General features: G+C 46.6%; 2 protein-coding genes across 2 annotated transcripts in view; one reads left to right on the top strand and one right to left on the bottom strand.

The window, feature by feature from the left end:
* Positions 1-19,276, top strand: part of DZANK1 (double zinc ribbon and ankyrin repeat domains 1) — a 46,919-nt gene extending 27,643 nt beyond the window's left edge. The window contains exons 14-21 of the mRNA XM_075925764.2: positions 5,621-5,724; positions 8,357-8,431; positions 9,249-9,345; positions 11,710-11,804; positions 14,865-14,945; positions 18,028-18,155; positions 18,672-18,746; positions 19,044-19,276. Of these exons, the coding sequence (XP_075781879.2) occupies positions 5,621-5,724; positions 8,357-8,431; positions 9,249-9,345; positions 11,710-11,804; positions 14,865-14,945; positions 18,028-18,155; positions 18,672-18,746; positions 19,044-19,209 (821 nt within the window). The 3' untranslated portion in view covers positions 19,210-19,276. The remainder of the gene's footprint in view (positions 1-5,620; positions 5,725-8,356; positions 8,432-9,248; positions 9,346-11,709; positions 11,805-14,864; positions 14,946-18,027; positions 18,156-18,671; positions 18,747-19,043) is intronic.
* Positions 18,637-21,388, bottom strand: BIRC5 (baculoviral IAP repeat containing 5). Its single transcript, XM_075925766.2, has 4 exons — positions 21,193-21,388; positions 20,942-21,051; positions 20,261-20,378; positions 18,637-19,945 (listed from the first exon to the last, which is right to left on the bottom strand). Exons 1-4 carry the CDS (start codon positions 21,313-21,315, stop codon positions 19,862-19,864), a joined length of 435 nt encoding a protein of 144 aa, XP_075781881.1. The 5' UTR covers positions 21,316-21,388; the 3' UTR covers positions 18,637-19,861.
* Positions 21,389-22,378: the final 990 nt, after the last annotated feature.

Raw genomic sequence — 22,378 nt, 5'->3', positions numbered from 1 at the left:
ATGCATTGTTACAATGTATCTCTGCAATGTCAATTTCAAGCAGCCCCTTGCACAAGCTTGAGCATGCCCTGGAGCACAGAGGGGGGGCTGTTTCTGGCTACATAGGATTATATTCTTAACAGTTCTAAGTTACATGACCTAATACATTATATTCTAAAGGGGCAATAATAATAATAAATCTAAACATTTAACAATCTTAACAAATAATAATAATAATAAGAAGAATTAATAATAAATCTAAACACTTTAAGTTGTGGGGAACAAATTATGGGGAGTCACTTCCATTTGGGGGAATCATATTTTTAATACATTGATATGCTATCCCTACATTTAGACACCCGAATAAGTGGCTTGGTTTTCAAAAGGGCTGAACACTTTGCAGCTCCCATTGACCTCATTAATCTCATGGGGTATATCTACACTACCCTCCTAGTTCGAACTAGTTGGACCCCCCCAGCAGACCAGGGACACCCGGCTTTGCTCCTGTCCCCGTGGTCTGCTGGGGGGGGGGGGGGTCCAGCGGCTTTGCTGGACCACCCCAGCAGACCAGGGAGACAGGAGCAAAGCCAGACGGGCGGTGGGGTCCCTCTGCCTGTGTGGCTTTGCTCGGGTCTCCCTGGTCTGCTGGGGGGGGGGGAGCAGCAGACCAGGGAGACCCGAGCAAAGCCACACAGGCAGAGGGACCCCGCCGCCCGTCTGGCTTTGCTCCTGTCTCCCTGGTCTGCTGGGGTGGTCCAGCAAAGCCGCTGGACCCCCCCCCCCCCCCAGCAGACCAGGGACACCCAAGCAAAGCCGAGTGTCCCTGGTCTGCTTTGCTGGACCCCCCCAGCAGACCAGGCTTTTGTTGCAGGACGCCTCGGGTAGAGCAGCTGGGGTGCTGCCGGGTTGGTCCTGTGGGAACCTACCGGGCAGCGCCCCAGCTGTTCTGTCCCAGGCTCCAGATTCAGCAGCTGTTGAAACTGATCAGGCTGATTCCAGGAAGCTGGGGGCAGAGCAACTCTGCCTCCGGCTTCCTGTAGTCAGCCCCTGGTCAGTTTCAGTGGCAGCAGCTGAATCTGGAGCCAGTTCCGACTTACATACAAATTCAACTTAAGAACAAACCTATAGTCCCTATCTTGTACGTAACCCGGGGACTGCCTGTACTAAAACACATCTCAACAGAAGACCATTCTATTAACTACTTTTTTGTTTTGGCTTCACAATTTTAACAAATCAAACAAAACCTGCCAATACAGTACTTATTGAAATATAAGTATAATGTGAAGTTAAAAGCGCCGAGCGGAGAAGGGGCCTGGCTAGAAAAGGAACCCAGCTTCCCAGAATCCCTTCCTTCCTCTGCCCGCCCCACCAAGTACCAGCTCCCAGATTCCTCACCGAGCAGAAACTGGAACCAACAGACCCCCTGCCCACCTGCAGGAAAGGAAAGAAGTCAGAAGTTTTAACACCCAGTTCTCTGCTCTAACCCAGTGCCCCTGCCCTCCCCTAGAACCAGGCACCCTCCAGCCCTCCTGCTCCAACCCAATGCCCTTCCCCTCCTCCAGAGCCAGGCACCCCCAGCCTCCCTGCTCTAACTCAATGCCCTTTCCCTCCCGCAGAGCTAGGGACATAAATTTTGTGGGATGGAGGGTAACATCCTGGGTCTTACTGGAGCAGGCGCAGGGGCCCGTGCACAGAGCGGCCATGAATGGTCTGGACACGTGGCTCCAAATGTTCCACTGACAGCATGTGCTGCCATCCCCTCCCTGATCCCCTTTGCAAACAATCCCAGACATTTTTTGCCTTGTAAAAAACCTGCTCAGACGGCGATTTAACATGTGAAAACAAGGACATGCCCAGGAAAAACCAGATGTATGGTAACCCTACCCAAACCTCAGCGCAGACCTTTTTCACCCCAGCCTCGCTGCCTGGCTCAGCCACCTTGCATTCTCACTGCCCAGCTGTGGGATGCATTAACAGGAGTGTTGTGAGCAAGACACGAGAAGTCATTCTTCTGCTCTACTCTGCGCTGGCTAGGCCTCAGTTGGAGTATTGTGTCCAGTTCTGGGCACCACATTTCAAGAAAGATGCGGAGAAATTGGAGACGGTCCAGAGAAGAGCAACAAAAACGATTAAAGGTCTAGAGAACATGAGCTATGAGGGAAGGCTGAAGAAATGGGGCTTGTTTAATTTTGAAAACAGAAGGCTGAGAGAGGACATGATAGCAGTTTTCAGGTATCTAAAAGGGTGTCATTGAGAGGAGGGGAGAAAATAGTTCTCCTTGGCCTCTGAGGTTAGGACAAGAAGCAATGGGCTTAAACTGCAGCCAGGGAGGTTTAGGTTGGACATTTAGGAAAAAGTTCCTAACTGCCGTGGTGGTTAAACACTGGAATAAATTTCCTAGGGAGGTTGTGGAATCTCCATCTCTAGAGATATTTAAGAGCAGGTTAGACATTTCTATCAAGGATGGTCTAGATGGTGCTTGGTCCTGCCATGAGGGTAGAGGACTGGACATGATGATCTTGTGAGGTCCCTTCCAGTTCTAGCATTCTATGATTCTTAACAAATCAACTTCCTGCACTAAATAGACAATCATGCTTGCAGTACAATTTAGGGATGTTAAATTGCATTTAATCAGCTACCCAATTACTTGATAAGGGGGAAAATTGCAGAGCCACAGTGGGGTTAGCTCCCAGATGTTGCATCTCTGCTTTTGAAATGTATTAAGAGACCCCAGGCTCTTATTACATTTAAAAGGCAGAGGTGCTGCGTCTGGGACCAGGTGCAAGCCAGCATAGCTGATTCCCAGCTCCTGCCTGGTTCTCCGCTATACCTCTATCTCCCTTTTCCCCCTGTGGAGACTGTGCTGGGGGGAACTGGCTTTTAAGCCAGGTCCCCTACCCAACAGTGGCTCCTGCCCTCCTCCCCCTTTCTACCTCTCTCTGATAGAGACTGCAAGGGGCGGGGAAGCAACTGGACTAGTCACTATTCAACTACCGGACAGTCATGTGTTTATCAGGTAGTCGACTAGTCGCTTACATCCCTAGTACAACTTGGAGAGGGAGAAATAACAATAAAAAAGAAATATAAGTTTCCTGACCTGTGCTCTATTTTTTCTGGTTGTATTTTTGGTCTGTTTTGAACAGGAGCCAAAACATTTGCAAAGTAAATGTTACAGAGAAGCTATCTCTTTTTTACTATAATGTACAGTAAATCAGTCTGATCTAGGTGTAACCAGTTAATGAGAACACGAGTTCAGATTTACAGTCAAGGCTGCCAGAAACCTTTTAAGACACATAACAAACAAAAGTAGCATGGAGCCAAGCACGCATAAGTGTATTTCTGGCATCCAGGTTTTACATCTTGATTTTTATGTGACAAGTATTCTGGCCCAATTTAACCCTGGCCTAACCTAGTGCAACTATCACTGTCTTTACTGGGAAATGCATCCACAAAGTAGTAGCCTAATTGTAAGGTTTAATTGTTACTTAAAAAAAATATTTATTTCAGCCTGGGATTTAGTTTAAAGCAAAAGGCCTCTCTTGTTGGGGAACAATTTTGGACATGATCATTTTTCAGTTTGTTTCTTTAAAGCTTATCATGATGGTCAATACCCTATAAGCCTCCGGTTTCACTTTACCATAGTTTGTACATGGCCAACCTCTGAGCTTGATGATTTTCCTTCTAACCCTCCTTACCTTGATTTTCTCAAGAACTAAAATTTTTTGAGAACCATTCCTTTGCTTATAGTTCGGCATTTTTTGTATATAATAAAATAACCTTTATACAGCAGTAGCGCCCAGCAGCCCCCATTGTACATTCTGATATTGAATCAGGAGCTACTGGCTTTTTGAAATTGAAGTTCATAACAGCTTCAGTACAGTGAATCCCTTCTAAGAATTAGTGACATAAGAGAAAGAAACTACCCAGTATATTTTCTCTTCTGCTATTGTCTTGCCTTACTAAAGCCACACAGTAGTACTCTTTTTCTGATTTGCCTTCATGTGTCTATTGTGGTCCTCAGTCAATGCTATGGCAGGTCAGAGTAAGGTCAGGGTGACTTTACTGTTTCGACTAAATGAGGTTTGTCACACCTACAGTTTGTTTACTCTCCCTATTTTCTATACGGGTGCATCTATGCTGCACCCATAGGTCGAAATAAGATACACAATTAGTTGAGCTCAAATTGCATATCTTATTTTGATCTAATTTCAAAATAGCTTATTTTGAAATTTGGCGTTGTCTACACAACGCCAAATTTTGAAATAAAGTGCTATTCTGACAAGCCCCTTAACCTTCATGGAATGAGGGTTACAGGGACGCTAGAATAGCATGCCCGTTATTTTGAAATCTATTTCAAAATAATGGGCATATTTAAAGATGCGGAATAGCTCTTTTGGGATACTTCCGGTATCCCAAAATAGCACCGCTATCTAGACATAGCCCAGGTGTCCTCTACAGTAAAGTTGGCTGGATCCCAATACACAGCCACTTAAGGTTTAAAACAAGTTCTTCCATTCCTTTGTCCATTAAACCTAGAATATTTCATTTGAAATCATGGACTCAGATGGCAAAAGAACTTACACTAAATCCTACTCTGACTTCTTATTAATTATTTAGCTTGTAGCAGCACTCAAAATGTGCTAGATGCTATACATGCATGGTGCTCCTACCATAAGGAGCTTGCAGATAGACAAAGAACAGACAGAAGACTGGGGAAAGACACACAACATATAAGCAGAGAGATCGGCATTAGGACAGGAACATGTAATCGCAGTTCCACACTGTTGTTTTCTTGTTTGCTATCTGGGTAAACTGTCTCCATTTACCCCCAAAGATGCTTAGCAATCGGCCAATTTCTCATGGGTGTTGTCTCACAAGTGCGTCTGAAGAAGAGATCTGAGGCACTTGTCAGTTGGATTCGCTCACTGAGACTCTTGAAGAGGAGAGGTGCCTATGGAAGAAAATACAGAGACAGTTTCATCTGGAGTTAGTGAGCCAATATTGATTTGTTAGAACTCCTCCCTACCCCTCAAACTGCATGTCAAAACTCATCTTATCTGTACTTCTTTGTGCTTATAATTTCCTAAAGAGAGAGTATATGTTAAGACATAAAGTATTTATCAAATAATACAGTTTATAATACAAACTGGAATCCCTTATTTGCGGTTACAGTTTTCAGACCTGGTTTTATTTTTAGCTCTCAATAAGATCTGCACAAGCAAACCACATTTCCTGAAAATTACTTTATTCATGCTGGATGGCTCAGGCTTAATACTACACTAAGATTAACTTTTTTTCCCTGAAATTGTTGTGTATTCGGTGTCACACAAGGCTAGCTCCAGTCTTTAGACTCAGCACTGAATATGGGGGGAGCACATACCTTTGCCACCCCAAAGGGAGCTCTGGGAAAGAATTAAGACTCAATGGTCCACTCTTGATCCGAGGGGAATTGTATTTATTTTAACCTTTTATGGGTGCAACTTGCTTCTCTTCCTGCTCCTTGGTCAGCTGGATTTGTTACAGAAAAATGCAGTGTTCTTGGCCTGGTCAAAATCTATAATTACTTACTCTACCACACCAGTGGAAGAGTTACTGATGACAAGTACAGGGTATTTTCTTTTTTATAACTCCTATTTTTTAGGGTACTGGAGAAAACAATTAGATCATGTCTGTGCTCATCTTAGAAGCTATGCTCAGAACAACCCAGAGTTCAGGGCTTTGATTGGAGAACCTCGAATGGGAAAGGTAAGAAATAGCTTTTGCATCTAACATTTTTCTTGTGAAATATCAAGGAATGATTGAAGAGAAAATAAATCCGGTAAAGAAACTGTTTAATTTTCTAGTAAATTATTGCTTTAGGCCATGTCTACACTAGGAGTGTTTTACTGGTATAGGAATACCCGTGTAGCACTCCTAGGGCATGTCTACACTACAGGAGACGGTTGAATTAAGATATGCAACTTCTACTATGTTAATTGCGTAGTGAAGTCAAGTACCTTAATCCGACTTTTGGCGCGGTCTACACTGCAGGAAGTCGAAGTGAGAACACTCTCTCTTTGACTTCCCTTACTCCTTGTGGAAGCAGGACTACCGACATTAACCGGGTGCCCCTCTCAGTTCGAATTAGCTGTCTTAACTAGACCCGTTAATTCAAACCCTGGAAGATCGACAGTGGCAGCTTCGATCTTTCTCTGTAGTGTAGAGGTACCCCTACTGTAGATGCAGCTATATCAACAAAGCAACACTTTGTATAGGTATAGGAACACTGCCTCCCATGAATGAAACAAGCCATGCCAAAGTCTGTAGTATAGACCTGGCCTAAATAACTGTGCCATTTATTGTCTTGATTAAGCTACCTGAGTCTTAATTTCTGTCTTACTTTTTTCCCTGCTTGTTCTTTCTGTGTCTCTTTTGTTCTCTTTTTCTCACTTCATTCATTCGATTCTTTTTTATTTCAGTCTGCTGTTGAATTCTTTCTAGAAATACTTTCCTTTCTTCTCTCACATATTCTCTTTTGACCATTTCTTCGGGGATGGTTCCAAATAACTTTAAAGGCCTTGCTGAATGATCAGAAAAGAGCTGTGATTCAGCAGATTTTATTGTATCCCAGAGCAGATGTTCATCCTGATGCTGTTGGTAAGCACAAGGCCAATGCATGATGTAAGTCCAACTTGGTTGTAAGTAGTGCATTTGCCTTGGACTAACCCTCTGCAGAGGGTTACGTTTCCCCGGTAGACAGCAGCAGGTCACTTTATCTCATATCCTTTATTTCTGCCCCAAACTATGCTACTATTCTTACCTCTCTACTAGGCACATATAGCTGACTTAATGTCCCTAGCCAACACTAAAAAATGGTTAGCTGTGGCTAAAATAGTCATACTGGCAATGGCAAGATGGAAAATTGAGGTTCCTTCTGCATGCAGCGACGGCTCTCAACAGCACAAGTGCAAAAATCTTATCAAACGGAAAATAGGTGCTTTCAGTATGGCTACATGTGACAGGGAGCAGGAATTACATGACCATTTGCCACTTTTTCAAGGTATGGCAAACCCTCAGATATGTTGGGCTTGATTCTTATGACCACTCTGGCATTGTGCAGGGGCATAAATGTGACTGGTGTCTATTTTAAAGGCGCTTTACACTGCAAGAGATGGAAAGTGCCTTTAGTACAAGTCAGAATCAGAGCCCATTGAATGTATGCTTTTTGAGAGAAGGTTCAGGCATATCAAGTTTTGAAAGATACGGAAAATATCTTCTAGAGGGATATTCCTGCTGTTTCTAGGCCTCTTATTATCCTACTATAATGAAACCTCTGCCAAGAAAAGTAGCAGTGATGGCTCAAGACAAATGCCAATGTCTGGTCTTTCTTAACGCTTTTTCATGTTTCATGCAGGATAAATAAAATAAATAAATCAAAGTTCTCAGCCTCGGCAGTGATGCCAGTGTGCATCGTAATTTCATCAGCTTTCAGAAACTAGCCAGCTATCTGCCACTGGTCTAAAATTCCCTGCAGTTTCAATATTATAAATAACATCACTTTCCCTCTTGAAATCACTTTCATACAGTGTTAGATGGTTTGGTTGCCAGAGAATGGGGTCCATGCTTCCTCCCCACAACAGGCTGCATTTAGTAGTGGGTGAAATTAGTGTTGTATGTACTTCACTCTGCTTATGTACTGGTACGAACTGGCATAACCCAAGGAGCAATTGTCCACTGATGATAAGTCTTTCTGGAGCAGAGTGGCAAAAGCTGCCCATAACTCCTGCACAACTGGGGCTTTATAGCCAAGTGGTGCAGATCCAGAAGTGAATGGGAGGTGGGCCAGATCAGCTGACAGATGCTTACTTAGCACCAGGCCTCCCTCATGGCAAAGCATCTCTATTTATCATATCAGTTGCATCTAATATGTTCATGGAACACTGTGCACCAAAGTGTTCACATGTAGCTGCCCCTGTGGGTGCAGGGTATGTGTGTGTAAATGCTATCCCTCTGCAGCCCTAGGTGTGCATCCCTTTCATGGCCTGTAAAATGTTTTGGGATGAGAGTATATAAGGAATCATTAATATCATGTTTAGACATTTGACATTTTCAATAATTCAGGTTTCTCTGCTCACCTCAAAATATCACTTCTTGTAAATGTTTAGCTCTTCATTCAGTCTAAATGGCAAAATGATTAGTTAATGTGCGTACCGTGCTATAAAGAGGCAAAATGTGAATTAACTGTTGTTATTATTATTACTGTATTTTTTATATATGTATGTTTTGGTTCAGTTGATAAATGTTTTCAGCCCCTAGCAGTACTACTTAGCATTACTGAAACTCTCTTCCTGTACTTTTATAAGAAGAGATGCTAATTTGTGCTTTTTTTCCCTAACAGATTATTTCTGCAACAGTCCATGAGGATGGTTATGAAGTCAGTCTCAGATTAAATTATATTCTTGCCATAAACAAGGTTAGTTTAGGGGATTAGGCTAGTCTTTTGAGAAGTTGATCTATTGCACCAATGGTTGACAGCTCAGTAGGAATATGTATCTGCAACCGTATTCCAGAATTTGTTTGGCTGTGAGGATGTTATTCTTGTCTAACATGAAAGTCTTTTATTTTTCTGTTTGAGCACATTAACAAGAATCCCTCTTGATCAAACAAGATGGTCAGGATGCTCCATCTTGAATTCATTACCAAGGCATCTTATGGAGTAAGCTATTAATATTAAACTTTCTTCTTTCAGCTGAGAAGATTTTGAATAGCTTTAATACCACTTTCCTCCTGCTCTCAAGTCTTTCTAATTCCCAAATTGCAACTAGTTGTCTTACAATTGAGAGGCAGCACATGTTGGAACATTTGCTAATTCTGCTCTGCATATATCTGCAATGGTACCTTGTTTACCCAGTTCAACTCAGAGAGTATTTGTTTTACATGGCACCTTGATGGAAAACAATTAGCTTCTTATCGCAGTATCTCATTTGACAAGCGATAGGTTTGGAGATTCTCTTAACCAATCAATATATAATGATTTTCCTTGGTCTGTCTTCATTTCATAATATTGAAGTGATGGTAAAGTTTTTGCATCAAAACAAGTGCTGAGGGATGTCATCATGCTTTAACAACCTGTTTCCATTCTCTGTTTTGAAATAGTATTAACAAAGACTGATGACATTAAATAGCTGTTTATCTTAGTATAGATAGAACTTCTTCCCATTTTATGCCACTGAGGATATTACAGAATTATGTGAGAATCTGATTAAATATCCACGTTATGTATTCCCCAGGATATTCTCATTGGTAAGCCAATGACCTCTGACGATGATTATCTGAGCACTGTGGCAGAAGGCAGAGATGGACTGTATGATAGTCAGGCTAGTTTGGGTGAGTTTTCCAATGTCTTTCCAATGTGATCTAACTACAGCACTCAAGAATAGGTATATGTCTCCTGTAAATAACTTGTTAGATGCTCAAACAGGGAAAGGTACCCATGTAAAGACAGCATGCAACATCTGAAACCTCTAAATACGGTGTAAGCAGGATTTAAAGATAGGAACTTAAGAGAGACTTAAGCTTTGTAATGCTGAACATCGTGGTGCCTAATTCTTAGGCCAGTGTTTCTCAAAGTGGTCTCTGAGAAACCTGCTAACTGGCCACTCGCTCCCATTTGTTTATTTATCGGCTCTGCAGCCATTCGAGTGGTGTGGGTTGGGCCACTGCTTCCCATGGCTCCCCTTGGCTGCAAACGACAAACCAGAGCCAATGGGAGCCATGAGGCTCTATGGCTGCAGCCCTCTAAACCTCATTCCACGAGGAATATCACCTAATTCGATTTAGGGCTTTATTCTGGAATCCTGTTTCACTGCTGCGTGTAGACACAGGCAGTTACTTCGGGCTAGTCAATTTCTAAAATGGCGACCGGCCGGGAACATGCAAATCAAGTGCGGGATGTTTAAATCCTGGGCTTGATTTGCAATTCTGGTCGCCCTCATTAGCCTCCCGAGATCGATCTAGGGGGCTAGTGTAGACGTACCCAAAGGGATCTACGCACCTAGTTAGGTGCCTAGGCTCCCTATGCAATGAATGGGGAAAGATGGGTGCCTTAAAATGCTATCCACAAAAACCAGCATGCTAGGCAGGGGGCCTTCTAAATTTAGCCAATGGGAGATGCCTACAAGGGGGCTTTGATAAACTTTTCTCTTTCACAGAAGTAGGCATCTAAGTGCGGGTTGCAGAGAAGCGCCTGTCTCTACTGGAAACCTCTGTCCTGGAGTGCCTTAGGCTCCTGAGGTGTTTCTTGAGGAGATGAGATGGGCCTACCTCACTCCATACAAAATGGCTAGAGAAGGAACTGGTGCCACTGGCAACCTTCATATAACTTGTATTTCAATGGTTAGAGCACTTGCATGGGATGTGGGAGACCCAGCTTCAATCCCCACCCCCATTCCCTAGGAGCACACTAGCCACTGAGTTCTCACGTTGATGCTATTCCACTGAGGATAAATACTTAAATAGCCACTGGACCATAGAGGGAATGACTCTGAAGTCCAATGGTTTCGGCATTGACCTGGGTGGTGAGTTACACATGGTCCAGCCACTGTATTCCTGGGAGAAAGAGCTTCAGCAAGAGAGACTGAAGGGACCCTGTCCCCTTCCAAATAGCCACAGCTCATTGGTTAGCAGATACTCCTGAAAGGTGGGATATCTTTGTTCAAATCCTCTTCCCCCATCCCAGGCAGAAGTGGGTTTTGCCCACAAAAGCTCATGATCCTATATATATATATATGTGTGTGTGTGTTAGTCTCTGTGGTGCCACAGGACTACTCATTGTTTTTAAAGTTACAGACCACTGGACTAAAAGTTACAAGGCAGGCAAGACTCTTACTCACCCTGGTCTTTGAATGGGACCTGATTCAGAGGGGAGCTGTAGGCCTACTGTATCGGGCCCTGCATGCAGCTTAGGTGTCATCCGTACATCTATCTTGTGAATCCCCCTAAGTGGGGAGATGGGAGTCCGTATGCCTGTCACTAGGCAGCAGTGTGCATGCCCACGGGGTGAAACATAGGTGTCAGGCAAGTTTAGGTGCATACAAGGTTCGGTGGGAGCTTTATGGAGCCCATACTGGGACTTAGATCCTTCACCTGAGCTTTTTGCTACACTAGCCATTGGCATGTAAGATCAACACTAGTCTCATAGGGGCAAGGGGCACATGCATGTTAATTACCATGGTGCCTTATTTATTTCTGAATGCTTTCATACATACCTAGAGACGTGCGTGAGGTAATTAGTTTTTACTGGACCAGGTTCTGTTGGTAAGAGACACAAGCTTTCAAGTTTGCACCTGAAGGAGAGCTTGGTGTAAACTCGAAAGCTCATCTCCCTCATCTTCAAAACTGGTCTAATAAAAATAATTACCTCACCCACCTTGTCTCTCTGTGACCAATATGGTTACAATATGGCATTCATACATTCCTGTCAGTTTCCCTTATTAGTACTGTTGTAAACCAGTTCATCTGAGATTTGGCATGATATGTGGAGTTGCCCTGTTTTCATTGCTATTCAAATCCAAGTGCAAATGCACAAGGGGCCACATAAATGGGGTTTAGGCTTCATGCTGGCTCTGTAGATAAGGGTTGATTTCACACTACCACAGCAATGTACGGATGTATGTACTGCCTATGGCTCCTGAGTTCTTGTTGCACCACTGGTATCAGTTTTAGTTTTAACTCTGGATTCTCCCATTTTAGAGTGTGAAGAGGGTCACAACATCTCAAGTTCCAGAGAAAAAGTAAAAAGAACAAAGAAGACAAGGAAATTTCTAGAAAAAGAAGATAAGCTATCTGTACGTACATGCTGTAATCTGAGTGTTGGAAAGATCTGAGGACTGCCCAAGTGCTAATGCTAATAGACATCCACTGGAAAAAGGAGGCTGTTTTTTTTTTAAACATCTTTGAAATGCAGTGGTCTAGGTCAGTGGTTTTCAAAGTACAGGTCACAACCCAGTACTGAGTAGCTGAATGTCAAGCATTGGGTTGCCTTGCCGATTCAAAAATTGTAACCAGTGTTGGCACCCAGCAGCTCTAAAGGGCCACATAGCAGGGCAGCAGGGAGCTGGAGAAGAGAGAGATAGAGGGTGGGCAGAAACTGGGAAGGGGAGCAAGTTGGGGCTTGTATGTGGCTGCTGCGGGCCTCTCCCCTGGTCCCGGAGCTTGCTGCTACCAGTGAGGTGAGAGGCCCCTTTCCTCCGGACCTCTGTGCTGCCTGCTCACGGAGGGGGAGAGGAGAGAAGGGCCTCATCCCCCAGAACTACCTGCTGCTGGCAGGGAGAGGATTGGAGGGTGTCCTCTGGCCCTTTAAGCTTGTCTTAACGTAAGCCTACCTGCACCCCAAATGCCTCATCTCTGGCACCATCCAAGAGCCCTCAGCCCTTCAGCATCCCAACCATCTGGCCCAGCCCTGCAGCCCTCCTGAACCCCTCATCCCTGGCCTTCCCCTGCAGCCTACCAGTCACATTAAGTGAAACAGTTTTCTTCAACTGTAGGTAGTGAGAAAAAAAGTCTGGAAACAACTGGTCTAGGTGTCTACGGGAACATTTTGGAAGGGGAAGATGGAAAATAGTCAAATTTGGTTTTTTAAATATGACTCTTTCCTAAGTAGGAATGGTTGGTTGGCCTGTATATATTTGTGCAGAGGCTGGATTGAACCAAATTTCCCCCATTCTCTGAATAAGTTTTTTTAAAACTAGATAGCTTTTCTCCTTTAACCAAAGTATCAGTCTGGACATCATGTAAGTAGCTTACCTGAAATATTTTGGACCCATTCTTCTCCCTTTGAAGTGAATGGTAGAACTTCACTTGGAACAGAGTTAGGTGCAAAATCTCTGTGACTGTTAGCAATTGGGAGGGCTAATGCTACAGAAAACGTATTATGGAAAACTTCAAAGCCAAGTTGCTTTGTGCATGTGGTTGCATCATTTATCCAGTGGGCACAAGAGAAGGAGTGGCCAAGTCGCAGTGTAAGAAATATGAGTACTTGGATTTTCATAGCATTTAAAAATACACAAACAAACAAATCAGATAACTGATTTTCAGTGCCAAAATAAAAACACTTCCATGCGAATTCCACCCCAAATAAAAGACCTCCTTTCTGCAAATCCTACTTCATAAGAACCTTGGTGTGGCAATATGCCCAGGCCAATGTATAGGTTTTGCTTGCTAAGTGCTTCCCTTACTCTCTGCGATTTCATAGTCTCTCTTGGGCTTATCACAGGGGTCCCCAAACTTTCAGCTACCAGGGCCACATCACTTAGTCTTGTTCTGATGGTAAGTTGGCACGGGTCTGTTATAGAAAATTATATACATTTTGAACATAAATCTAAAGGTTTAAGAGCTTATAGTTAACAGACACAACTGCAGAGAGTGAGAGAAAGTTGGTAAGTGTGAGAGCCGTTTTATCTTAGGAGTGTGTACAGTGAAGCAGGTAGGAGCTCAGTGAAAAGCAAGAGGGAAGGAAGAGACGTGGTAGGGTGGGAAAGTAAGAAGAAGGGGCAATGGAGAGGGAAGATAAGGTACTGAGTAGCATGGGGTGTGGGCAAAGAGGATGGAGAAGGAAAAGCCCCTCGTACAGTTTTGTCTTTGCTGTATCAAGTCCTGGAGTGTGCTTTCTGTGGACGTGTGTACATAGTTGTTTTGATTAAGTCCCTTTTTGGGAATGGCATGTAGAACAGGACAGAGAATAGTTTGTGTACCAGGAGCAATATATCCTGAAAGGCAAGTGGCCCAGTGGTTAAAAGTTATATTAAGATGCTTGTGAGTCTTAAAGTTGGAATTCTATTAAACGTATTAGCCAAAAAGGAAACATGGCTTGCACATGCCCCATTTTTGAGCCTCTGTGCAGCACACCAAGTCCAAAACTCAAGACCACTCATTCTCACCAGTACTGTGTCCTTGAGCATCCACACGCACAGCCCCCAGCAGCCTGCAGTGTACACATTTCCTCATCCCTGCAGCCTGCCAGTGGATTAACCTGACAGGCTGCACATAATTGTAATGCCATTGGACTCACTGGGCCAGTCAAAATGGATCTGCGGGCCAGATGTGGCATATTGGCCACTTCATCTGAAGAAGTAGGTTGTGCCCATGAAAAGTGCTGCAGGACTATTCATTGTTTTTTAAGGTTTTCCTGTTACAGACTAACTCGGCTATCCCTCTGAAGCTATCAGCCATAGTTTGCGAACCCGTCTTAGCACGTACTCCAGGCTCAGCCAAAAGCTACTGAGCCATGGAGTTACGGAACTATGGGTTGAAATGCCTTCTATAGATTAATCCAGCCATTGGCTTGAATTTGCATGTCCTGGAGTAACTCCAAGACCTAGTGGGATTTCCCATCTCTCTCTATCCCTGTATCTAGAGTCTTATGCTGGGTGCTGGAGTCTGAACAATTAAATTACATGAACAATTAAAAAGCAAGGCTAGCACATCAAAATGTATTTTCTTAATGTGCTTTGACAATTGGAGTTTAATTTGATGAAACTTCATTGTACCCTAAATAGTAAATATTATGCAGCATATTTTGTAAAAGCAGGAAATCATTGGCCCTGACTTGTCAAAGATATGCACATGCTTATCCCTTGCTATTTATTTCGGTCAATGGGGCTACTTATGGTAGTAATGTTAAGCACATGCATAAGTGTATACAGGATTGGGAGCTTAGTAACATGACAACAGACGATAGCACACTGCTGCTGAACACTTGCTCAGAAGTTATAGGAAACTTTTTGTAGAAACTGTGTGATTAGCGAGGTTCAAATACATAACACATACAAGACCTAATTCTGTTACCTTTGCACTACTATCCCGGCAGGAGTCCCCTCTAATCATATTTCTACTCTGTATTTTCACAGCCAGAGTCTAGACAGCTACTGAAAGAAGTGGGTCCGGAGGGGGAAGGAAGAATTTCATTGGTAGAACAACTGCTTGATGAAGTAAGTTTAAGGATAAAATAATTTCTAGTGCAAGGTTGTGAGACATATCCAGGCACATTGTCCATTTACTTAATGAACTTTAGTTCTGTCTAGGGATGTCTACGTATAACTGTGTCCACAGTTAATCAATGAGGAGAAGCTCATTGGTTACTGTGCATAGTTACATACAGGCCCCACCCACCGCACAGAGGCAGCGGTGTGAGGTGGAGCTGGGGAAGAGATGGGAGCTGGTACACAGGGGCGGCCCGTGAGCCTAGACAAACTAGGCAGTTGCCTAGGGCGCTGCCGGCCCGGGCGCCCGATGATGACATCACGGGGCGCCTCGTGATTACATCATGGCCATTGATGGCCATGCAGGTGGGGGCACTGATTGCGCCTTCCACCTTGGGCACCAGCTGCCACAGCCGGCCTTGGGCCGCTCCTGCCGGTACATGTGGGCACACAGCTTTTAAGCCAGTTCCCGGTGAATACTGGTTCCTGTGGTGCTGCCTGCCTGCTCCCATCCCCATGCTGTTGCCTGTGTCAGAGGCAGCAGCGGCCAATGTCCCCAGCCATTACACATTTACAAGCCAGATTTTTCAGCAGTTACATGTATACTTGAATAAACAAATTTTAACAGCCCTAGTCCTGTCTTGATTTTTATTAAGAAAACTAATAAACATAACCCAACAAACTGGCCCAAAGTCAGATCACTGCAGAACTTCTAGGCTTCTACTCCTCAAAGGTATTTAGGATCCTAACTTCCACTGATTTCAATGGAAATTAGGGGCTTAAAAGAACCTCTACACTAGAAATGCTACAGTGGCACTACAGCAGCTGTTACTGTACCATAGACAATTACTGCAGTGACGGAAAGGGGTTCTTCTGTTAGGGTTCTCAGTCCACCTGTCTATGAGGCAGTAGCTAAGTCAGACGAATTCACCATCGTCCTACTAGTATTATAGTGGGGCTTAGGGCAACTTAATGACCTCCTATGGGACATGACACTTTTCCCAGTTGTGAACACTGTAGTTAAGACTAACTTTGTACTGTAGACCAGTCCTCATTTCCAGGCTCTGGGCCTTACTGCCACTACTTTTAAAGAAAAGCTATTCTCTTCCAAAATAGATGACAATATATAAATTCACTATGGTCCTACCACCTACACTGTAGTAAGGAAAAAAGTAACCTTTGTTGAAGCCACCTTTTGGGTTAGGGTGAAATCCTTAGCAGAATTGTCACAAGTGTGCCCTGCTGTATACCTCATCTCATAACTGCAGTGTGATAATCAGGGCTTGACAATCTATGTACTCTACTCGCTCATGGCGAGTAGATTACAACCCGGAAGAGCTGGGTTCAGGTGATCTGCGCATGCGCAGATTGCCGGACAGTGCAGCTGGCGAGCGGGGCTTGCCGCGGCTCAGCGAGCCTTGGTGATAATTATACTGCACAATAGAATAGGAGCTCTGAGGTGAAAGCAGGTTGGGGAATTCTCAATTGGCCAAATTCATCATCATAAGACTCCCACCATCTCTGCCTGCAGTTGTGTCCATAAAGCAGCTGCAACATCACACTTCCAAATGGGCGGAGCGGCCTTGAACCCTCTCTCCCTCATACGCTTGCTCAAGTTTTGTGCTAGGTGCAAGTATGAGGAGAAAAACCTCAAAATGCAGGGCTGTGTCTAGACTGGCCAGTTTTTCCGGAAAATCAGCTGCTTTTCCGGAAAAACTTGCCAGCTGTCTACACTGACCCCTTGAATTTCCGCAAAAGCACTGACTTCCTACTGTAAGAAATCAGTGCTTCTTGCGGAAATACTATGCTGCTCCCATTCGGGCAAAAGCCCTCTTGCGCAAATCATTTGTGCAAGAGGGCCAGCGTAGACAGCACAGTACTGTTTTGCGCAAAAAAGCCCCAATCGTGAAAATGGCGATCGGGGCTTTTTTGCACAAAAGCGCGTCTAGATTGACACAGATGCTCTTCTGCAAAAAGTGCTTTTGCGGAAAAGCGTCCGTGCCAATCTAGATGCTCTTTTCCACAAATGCTTTTAATGGAAAACTTTTCCGTTAAAAGTATTTGCGGAAAATCATGCCAGTCTAGACGTAGCCCAGAAGTTTAGTTTTCTAGCCCTCTTTCAGAATATTAAAGTAGATTTTAGAGACTGACCAATGTGTGAGACAACAAAAGGAAGTTAGTTATAGAGTAGGGATATTAGATATCGAGTTATTGAATAGTTAAGTAATTGCATGAATTCTTATCAGTTACTTGACTATTCTGTAGTCACTGGGGGCGGGGCCAGCAGCCAGTGCAATCTGGCCCCAATCCCAGGGAGCCTTTGGCCACCCCACACTGCTGAAGTAGCATCACAGGGTGGCAACAGCTCCAGTGCATAGGGGAGGGGGGGGTCAGAGCTCCCTGCAGACAGGGGCTACTGCTCCAGGGAGGGGGAGTGGAGGCTGCCACAAAGCACAGATCCCCACCCTAACCCTCCCCAGACAGAAGCTGCTCCAGTAGCAGCCCTTGTCCACGGGAGGTCTGAGCTCTGTGGAGAAAGGACAGCCTCTGTCCACAGGGACCTTGGACCACCCCCACCACCCACCTCTAATACAGACAGCAGTGCAGGGGAAACCAGCTTTTAAGCCAGCTCCCGCCCTCCCCCCCAGCTTGCTGCCTCTGATACAGAAGCATCCCCGGGGAGGGATGCGTATAGTCAACAAGATTAACTGATAAGCCTAGGCATATCAGTTAATTGTATAGTTGACTACCCATCAACATCTCTGTTGTAGGGGTTGAATCTCTAATCTGGACTTCTCTCCTCTGGCTTTGGTCAGTGACAGCCTGCATTTGCCAGGGCTGGAGCAGTCATGGGGAAAAACTGGTGGGCTGGAGCATTGCCAGACCAGAAAAAAGCAGAGCCCAGCGCTGTAGAAGTCCAGTAGCTGGCAGCAGGGAGTCCAGCCTTGACCTCCCTATGTCCAGTACATTCCCAGGTTCAGGACCAGTCAAGTCCTAAGAGTATTCAGTCAGAGATGTTCACCCTGCATTAAATCAGGGAGGCAGGTTGAAACGTATCACTTTTCAGAACTAGTCTTTCTGTACATTCCAGGGAGCTGATCCCAACTGCACCAACAGTGAAGGCCGACCTGCTTTAACAGTTGCTGTCCTAAACAGACATGATGAAGTGGTTCCAGTTCTCGTGCAGAAAGGTGCCGATACCGACCAGCAGTCAGGACCGTAAGTGAACAGTCCCTAATGAGAATCCTCTATAGAGCTTAGTTGTTAGGGTAACAAGGCTTAGATTTCACCAAAAGGGACTAAAACCTATAGTTAAAGTAACTGTGAATCACATTTTAAAAGCCAAACATCTACACCAGTTAAATCAACAGACAAACCACGCTCCTCGTCTTGCTTTTTGTTGCCTCTTTCATGGACCAGCTTTGAAAACTAGCTCATTTTAGTTCTATAAAGCTCAATCCTCCTCTTAAGCCTTCCCCTCAATCTTCCTGTCCCTGGTATTTTTCCTTCTCCCCTCCCAATGTTCTCATACCCCATTTTCTCTCCATCAAGAGAGATAAGAGACACACCTTACTGGAGGCTACCTTTGTTGGTCCCTGATTTTCCCATGTCATTTTAGGTAGCAGACTATTAATAGAGATAAAACATTCCTCCAAGTAAAATCATGACATTAAAAAAAAAAACCAAAAAAAAAAAAACCAAAAGGGGTACTCAATTTATTTTCCTCCCATACAGGCATAACAACACAGCTCTGCATGAAGCAGCTTTGCTTGGATTAGAGGGAAAGAAATGCATCAGTGTCTTATTAGGGTAAGTTCTGCTATTGTGGCATCCAGTACCACTCTGGGCTATGTGTAATGCATCACACAGGAGACAGTAACCTGTATGGGCTTCATCTCGTAAGAAGCTGAATGCTGTCAACTTCTGTTAACTTAATAGCTTGCTATATACGTACAACAGGATTCAAGGGCTAGATTCTGATGTGATCTCAGTACAGTATGAGTAAGCATCTAAATCTGACCCACTGTGATTTGCTTTTGGGTTTTAGTAATTTGAAACAGTTTCCTTTTCTAAAATAGGTTGAACAAACTTATTCTTTATTTACAGCTGCAATGCAAACATTAAAAAGAAGAATGAAAAAGGGCTATCAGCATATGACTTGGCACTGAAGACTGGGAATGAGGAAATAATTTCAATGTTCGCTAGCAAGATTGGGCAGGGAATGCTGGACAAACTGACCAAGCCCAAGAATATCAGTCTGGCCCCAGCTTGATTGTAGCTTTCTTATCCAATGTGCTGGATGTGTTTTTTTTTTGTTTTAAGTCTTCAAATACAAAACAGCCCTGACTCCAAGGGCTTAGAATCAAGCAAGAGGCTGACTACTTGTGATCTTGATATCAAAAAGTATCTTATACTTGTAAAAACGACAGGATTGAGCCCAAGACAGTAACTGTGCCTTTTAGATTAGGAGGATGTTGGAAATCTTAAATGGATTATTCACCACTTCCACAGTGGTACCCCAAAACAGCATTTACTATGTTTAACTCATTTTAAAGTAAAAAAATGAATTATGTTAACTATTCTTGTAGGAGAGTGTTACATGTCACCATACAATACTCAATCTGAGCAGTTCAGTAAGTCATTGGGGATTAAGTTGCCTTTAGACATTTGTGTCAACGTGAGAGTTTCAAAGGAGATCTAAGAGATTTAGGAACACAAACCTCATTGAAAGCCAAGCGGAAGCATTCCAAGTCAATGGTAGCTGCAATCCTAAATCCCTGAAGTGATTTATAAAAATCCCCCCCTTTGTTTATAAGTACACATTCCTTTGATCCTTCCATGAACCTTCCATGAAAGGGATCAGAACTACCACCACCACGCAGGCACAGACAGCTCTAGAGAACATATGTACAAGTCACAGAGACCTAAGAGACCAGCTTCTCAATATCACGACGCACACGCTTGGATTCTTCCTTGAACTCTGTCACTTTCTGAGAAATTTGATTTTTCTGAAAAGAGCAAAAATAAAATTCCGTCAGCATAGTACAGGCAGCATTGTGCTCAGCTTAGTGGAAAACACCAGGGCACTACAGATCAGCATCCCCTCTCTCCACCTTCCCCCACCCCCGGCAAAGGCAGGGAACTGCAAAGGGACATGCTGGCTGGCTTAATACACAGCAGAGGGGAGAGTAATGAAGAAGAGTATCCTGGGCAAGAGGACAAATTCTATGCTCCGGATACTTAGCAGGTTCTTAGATTGGAGACTACATTAGCCTTTCAGAATGGCAGATCTAAAACACACCCCAATTCTGAGCTGTACATACAATCATGTTTCTCATGCGTTCCTTGTCCAGTTTCAGGAACTCCTGCAGTGTCAGGTCATCAGGGTTCTTACGGAGGGAGAGAAAAGCACACCCAGAGGAATGGTTTCTGTGTTCCTCCCTAGAAAAAGGAGACCATGGTCATGTTAAGGGCACACAAGTATACTGAAACACTTTACACTGGAGTATCAGGGGGTAGCCGAGTTAGTCTGTTATAGGAAAAAAAAAACTCAGCAAGCAAATGGTCTCGTAGCACTTTATAGACTAACAAAACATGTAGATGGTATCATGAATTTTCGTGGGCACAGCCCACTTCTTCAGATGACCAGAGCTCATCGGAAGTGGGGGGTTCTCGGGGGCTCAGGCTCTCGGGGGGGGTCAGAAGTGGGGGGATCCCGGGGGGGGGTCAGAAGTGGGGGGTTGGCCGGAAGTGGGGGACCCTCGGGGGGGGTGGCCGGAAGTGGGGGGTTCTCGGGGGCTCAGGCTCTGGGGGGGGGGGTCAGAAGTGGGGGGGTGGCCGGAAGTGGGGGGGGGGGGTGGCCGGAAGTGGGGGACCCTCGGGGGCTCAGGCTCTCGGGGGGGGTCAGAAGTGGGGGGCTCTCGGGGGGCCAGAAGTGGGGGGCCAGAAGTGGGGGGGTGGCCGGAAGTGGGGGACCCTCGGGGGCTCAGAGCTGCGATACTTACACAGGGTCATCCTGCGGCTCCCAGCCTTCCAGCTCCTTGAAGCAGAAGAAGCACTGGACCACGTCGGGCCCGTTCTCGCTGGGGCAGTGGATGAACCCGGCTGCTGCCATCTGGGGGGGGGAGAAGAAATCCGGGATCAGACGAGCGCCTCCCCCCACCCGTCCGCTGGGGCTGGCGGCGAGCGCAGCACCAGCCCCCCCGCCCGCCCGCCCGCCCCCCGCCGGCCGGCCCGCCGCGCCCCGCCCCCTCACCCGCTCCGGGGTGCAGGCGCAGCCCTCGGTGAAGGGCCAGCTGCGGTAGGTGGCCAGGCGCGTCTCGCGCAGGTAGAGCTGCCACTCGGCGGGCAGGAGCGCGGCGGCCGCCGGGCGCCTCATCTTCAAATGCGGGCGGCGGCGCGGGGGCTGCCGGGAGTGGGCGGGGCCGCGCGCGGGGCTCTAGGCAGCGGTCGCTTCAGGGCGGCCGCGCGAGCCGGGCCGTTATAGGGGCCGCCCCTCGTGCGAGGCGGGCGCGTCACAGACACGGGGCGGGGCTGCCAGGCTCAGCGGGGGGCTGGACGGGGGGGAGCCAGGCCCGGGGGGGGGTTGGACGGGGTGGGGTTTGTGGGGGGTGCCAGGCCCGGGGGGGGGATTTGGACGGGGTGGGGTTTGTGGGGGGTGCCAGGCCCGGGGGGGGGGTTGGACGGGGTGGGGTTTGTGGGGGGTGCCAGGCCCGGGGGGGGGGTTGAACGGGGTGGGGTTTGTGGGGGGTGCCGGGCCCGGGGGGGGGATTTGGACGGGGTGGGGTTTGTGGGGGGGTGCCAGGCCCGGGGGGGGGGGTTGGACGGGGTGGGGTTTGTGGGGGGTGCCAGGCCCGGGGGGGGGGGGGGGGGGGTTGGACGGGGTGGGGTTGGTGGGGGGGGTGCCAGGCCCGGGGGGGGGGGTTGGACGGGGTGGGGTTTGTGGGGGGGTGCCAGGCCCGGGGGGGGGGTTGGACGGGGTGGGGTTTGTGGGGGGTGCCAGGCCCGGGGGGGGGGGTTGGACGGGGTGGGGTTTGTGGGGGGTGCCAGGCCCAGGGGGATTTGGACGGGGTGGGGTTTGTGGGGGGTGCCAGGCCCGGGGGGGGGGGTTGGACGGGGTGGGGTTTGTGGGGGGTGCCAGGCCCAGGGGGATTTGGACGGGGTGGGGTTTGTGGGGGGTGCCAGGCCCGGGGGGGGGGGTGGGGTGTGGGGGGGGGGGGGGTTGGACGGGGTGGGGTTTGTGGGGGGTGCCAGGCCCAGGGGGATTTGGACGGGGTGGGGTTTGTGGGGGGTGCCAGGCCCAGGGGGATTTGGACGGGGTGGGGTTTGTGGGGGGTGCCAGGCCCGGGGGGGGGGGGGGGTTGGACGGGGTGGGGTTTGTGGGGGGTGCCAGGCCCAGGGGGATTTGGACGGGGTGGGGTTTGTGGGGGGTGCCAGGCCCA

Source organism: Pelodiscus sinensis, chromosome 3 (assembly GCF_052426305.1).
Source record: "Pelodiscus sinensis isolate ZL-2025 chromosome 3, ASM5242630v1, whole genome shotgun sequence".
Lineage (NCBI taxonomy): Eukaryota > Metazoa > Chordata > Testudines > Trionychidae > Pelodiscus > Pelodiscus sinensis.
This window is presented reverse-complemented; position numbering and strand designations above follow the sequence as displayed.